The following is a 2,213-nucleotide window of genomic DNA, read 5'->3' as shown; positions in this document are numbered from 1 at the left end:
TGATCCCCAAAGGGCTCTAGCCGAGCGCCTGGCCAGGGTGGGGCCCCCTGAAAGTGAGCCGGCCCGGGAAGCTTCGGCCAGCGCTCTGGATCGAGTGACCCGGCTCTGCCATCGTGTCCTGGCTGACCTGCTGTTCCAGGAACTGCAGGTGAGTGAGGCGGGGGGCGGGGCAGGGCTCTCGCCAGGACAGGGAAGCGCCCCCCATCCCGCAGTTTCCTTCAGCCCGTGACTCAGTTTCTGGGAAGCAGGCAGGGGTGGGGGGTTATGGCCATGCCAGGGCCGTTTGGGCGGGCAGAGGGGGGTACAGGAAGGAAGAGGTGGGAGGATGTAGCCAAGGGGAGAACAGCACCACCAGCAGGTGGGGGCTTGGGGTTTGGGTGGAGCCCCTTCCCACTGAGGTCCCCCGAACCCCTGCCCAGGCTCTCCTGGACTGCAGAGCCCCATAAGCCCACCTCTGGGCCCCTGTGCACACCTTGAGGGGGCCAGGTTCGAAGGTGGGTGAGCGAATGTGGGGAGGGCAGCGGGGATACTGAGAGTGAGGCTGAGAGGGATGTGTGTCCCCAGTTGTCATACATGCTCAACCCATGTGGTCCACATGTCCCTTCTCTGCTCAGAGTCCTCCCATAGCTCCCAGCTCACGTAGAGCAAAAGCCCAAATCCTCACTGTAGCCCCCCCCCACCCAGGGCTGCACGGGCTGCCCCTTCCCTCCCAGACCTCATCTCCTGCCCCCCTGGTTACTCCACTCCAGCCACCAGCCCCCTGCTGTCCCTTAACACAACAGGCACATTCCTGCCTCAGGGCCTTTGCACTTGCCATTCCCTCTGCCTGGGATGCTCTCCCTCCAATAGCCACATAGCTCCCTCTCTCACTTCTTTCAAGTGTTGACTCAAATGTCACCTTCTCAGTGAAGCCCCGGAGACACCCCCGCTGCTGACTTCCTGTTGTATTTGTCTCCAAAGCACTTGCTGCCACCTGCCCTATCCTTCGCTTTTCTGTTTGTTTGTTTTACCTGCCTCCTCCCACTGGAATGGTAGCTTCTCAAGGGCAGGAATTCATTGGAATGTTTCTAAAATAACTTTTTATTATGGAAGATTTTAAACATACAGACCCACAAGTAGACAGAGTGACAGAATGACCCCTTCTGGGCTCATCTTGAACTCCAGCAAATGTCAGCTTCTGGCCAATCCTCTTTTGTCCCCCACCCCACCTCTGAATTCTTTTAAAGATGCCCGACATCCTATCATTTCATCCATCGGCACTCTGGCCTGTGTCTCCAAAAGCTAAGGAATCCTTTTAAACAAATATAACAACACTGTCATTTTGATACCCACCAAGTGGAACAATAATTCCTTAATATCATCAGATGTCGGCCCAGTATTTAGAGTCCCCTGACTGGTTTGTGATTATCTCGTGCATGGAGTTTTGTCTGTCTCATTCTCTGCTGTGTCCCCAGCATTTTCTAATGGCTCCTTAGTGATCTACCCAGGACTGGGCCCACAGGAAGGGCTCAGAGAGTGGTTCTTGAATGACTAAATGAATAAATATGTAGAGAAAGTGAGTGAATGGGGAACATGGGGATACCAGGAAAAGGGTGCAGCCTTTGTTCGGGCCTCAGCTGCACAACTTCCAAGCAGGGGGACCTTGGGCAACTTGCTTGTCCTCTTGGGGCCTCTGTTTATACATCTGGAAAATGGGCACAGGAATTCCAGGCTTCTCAGATGGCTCTGCAGAAACCACAGGATTTTGGCCATGAAGTGCTCAACTCAGGGCCCAGCCTGCAGGCATTGGCCGTGGCTGTCTTCGTAGCAACAGCGGACTCATCCCAAGCACTCACTGTGCCCTGCTTTTCAACAGAAGCCCACAGGCCCCCATTTTTGAAGGTTCAGAAAACTGGGCTGCTGTCGGGATGAGAGAGCAGGAAGGGGGTGCTGGGGCCGAGTGGAATAGGGACCTGCTTTAGGCCCCCCCAGGACACCAAGCCTGGACGTCTCGGCACCTCACTTCCCTGTGTCCACCCAGACTGCATTGCCCGCCCCCTCCAGCCTCCATCTCAAGGACAGACCCACTGCCCACCACGCCTCCCTCCCCTCCCTGACAGGGGGTCTCTCGCCCATCTTCCCACCTGGCTTCTCCTCCCTACACCCTCTCACCCCCACCTTCCCCTCCTTCCAGCCTCCTCTCATCCATCTTGGTAAATCTGACCCTCTCCCTC

The 2,213-nt window shown here is 56.3% G+C and overlaps 1 protein-coding gene across 1 annotated transcript in view; it reads left to right on the top strand.

The window, feature by feature from the left end:
* The window catches only part of EXOC3L2 (exocyst complex component 3-like 2), a 26,370-nt gene that overhangs the window by 18,095 nt on the left and 6,062 nt on the right, over positions 1-2,213 (top strand). The window contains exon 6 of the mRNA XM_012653304.1: positions 13-148. Within this exon, the coding sequence (XP_012508758.1) occupies positions 13-148 (136 nt within the window). The remainder of the gene's footprint in view (positions 1-12; positions 149-2,213) is intronic.

This window comes from Propithecus coquereli, unplaced genomic scaffold (assembly GCF_000956105.1).
Source record: "Propithecus coquereli isolate 6110/MARCELLA unplaced genomic scaffold, Pcoq_1.0 Scaffold42, whole genome shotgun sequence".
Taxonomy (NCBI): domain Eukaryota; kingdom Metazoa; phylum Chordata; class Mammalia; order Primates; family Indriidae; genus Propithecus; species Propithecus coquereli.
Note: the sequence above shows the minus strand (reverse complement) of the source record. Positions and strands in the feature narration are given on the sequence as shown.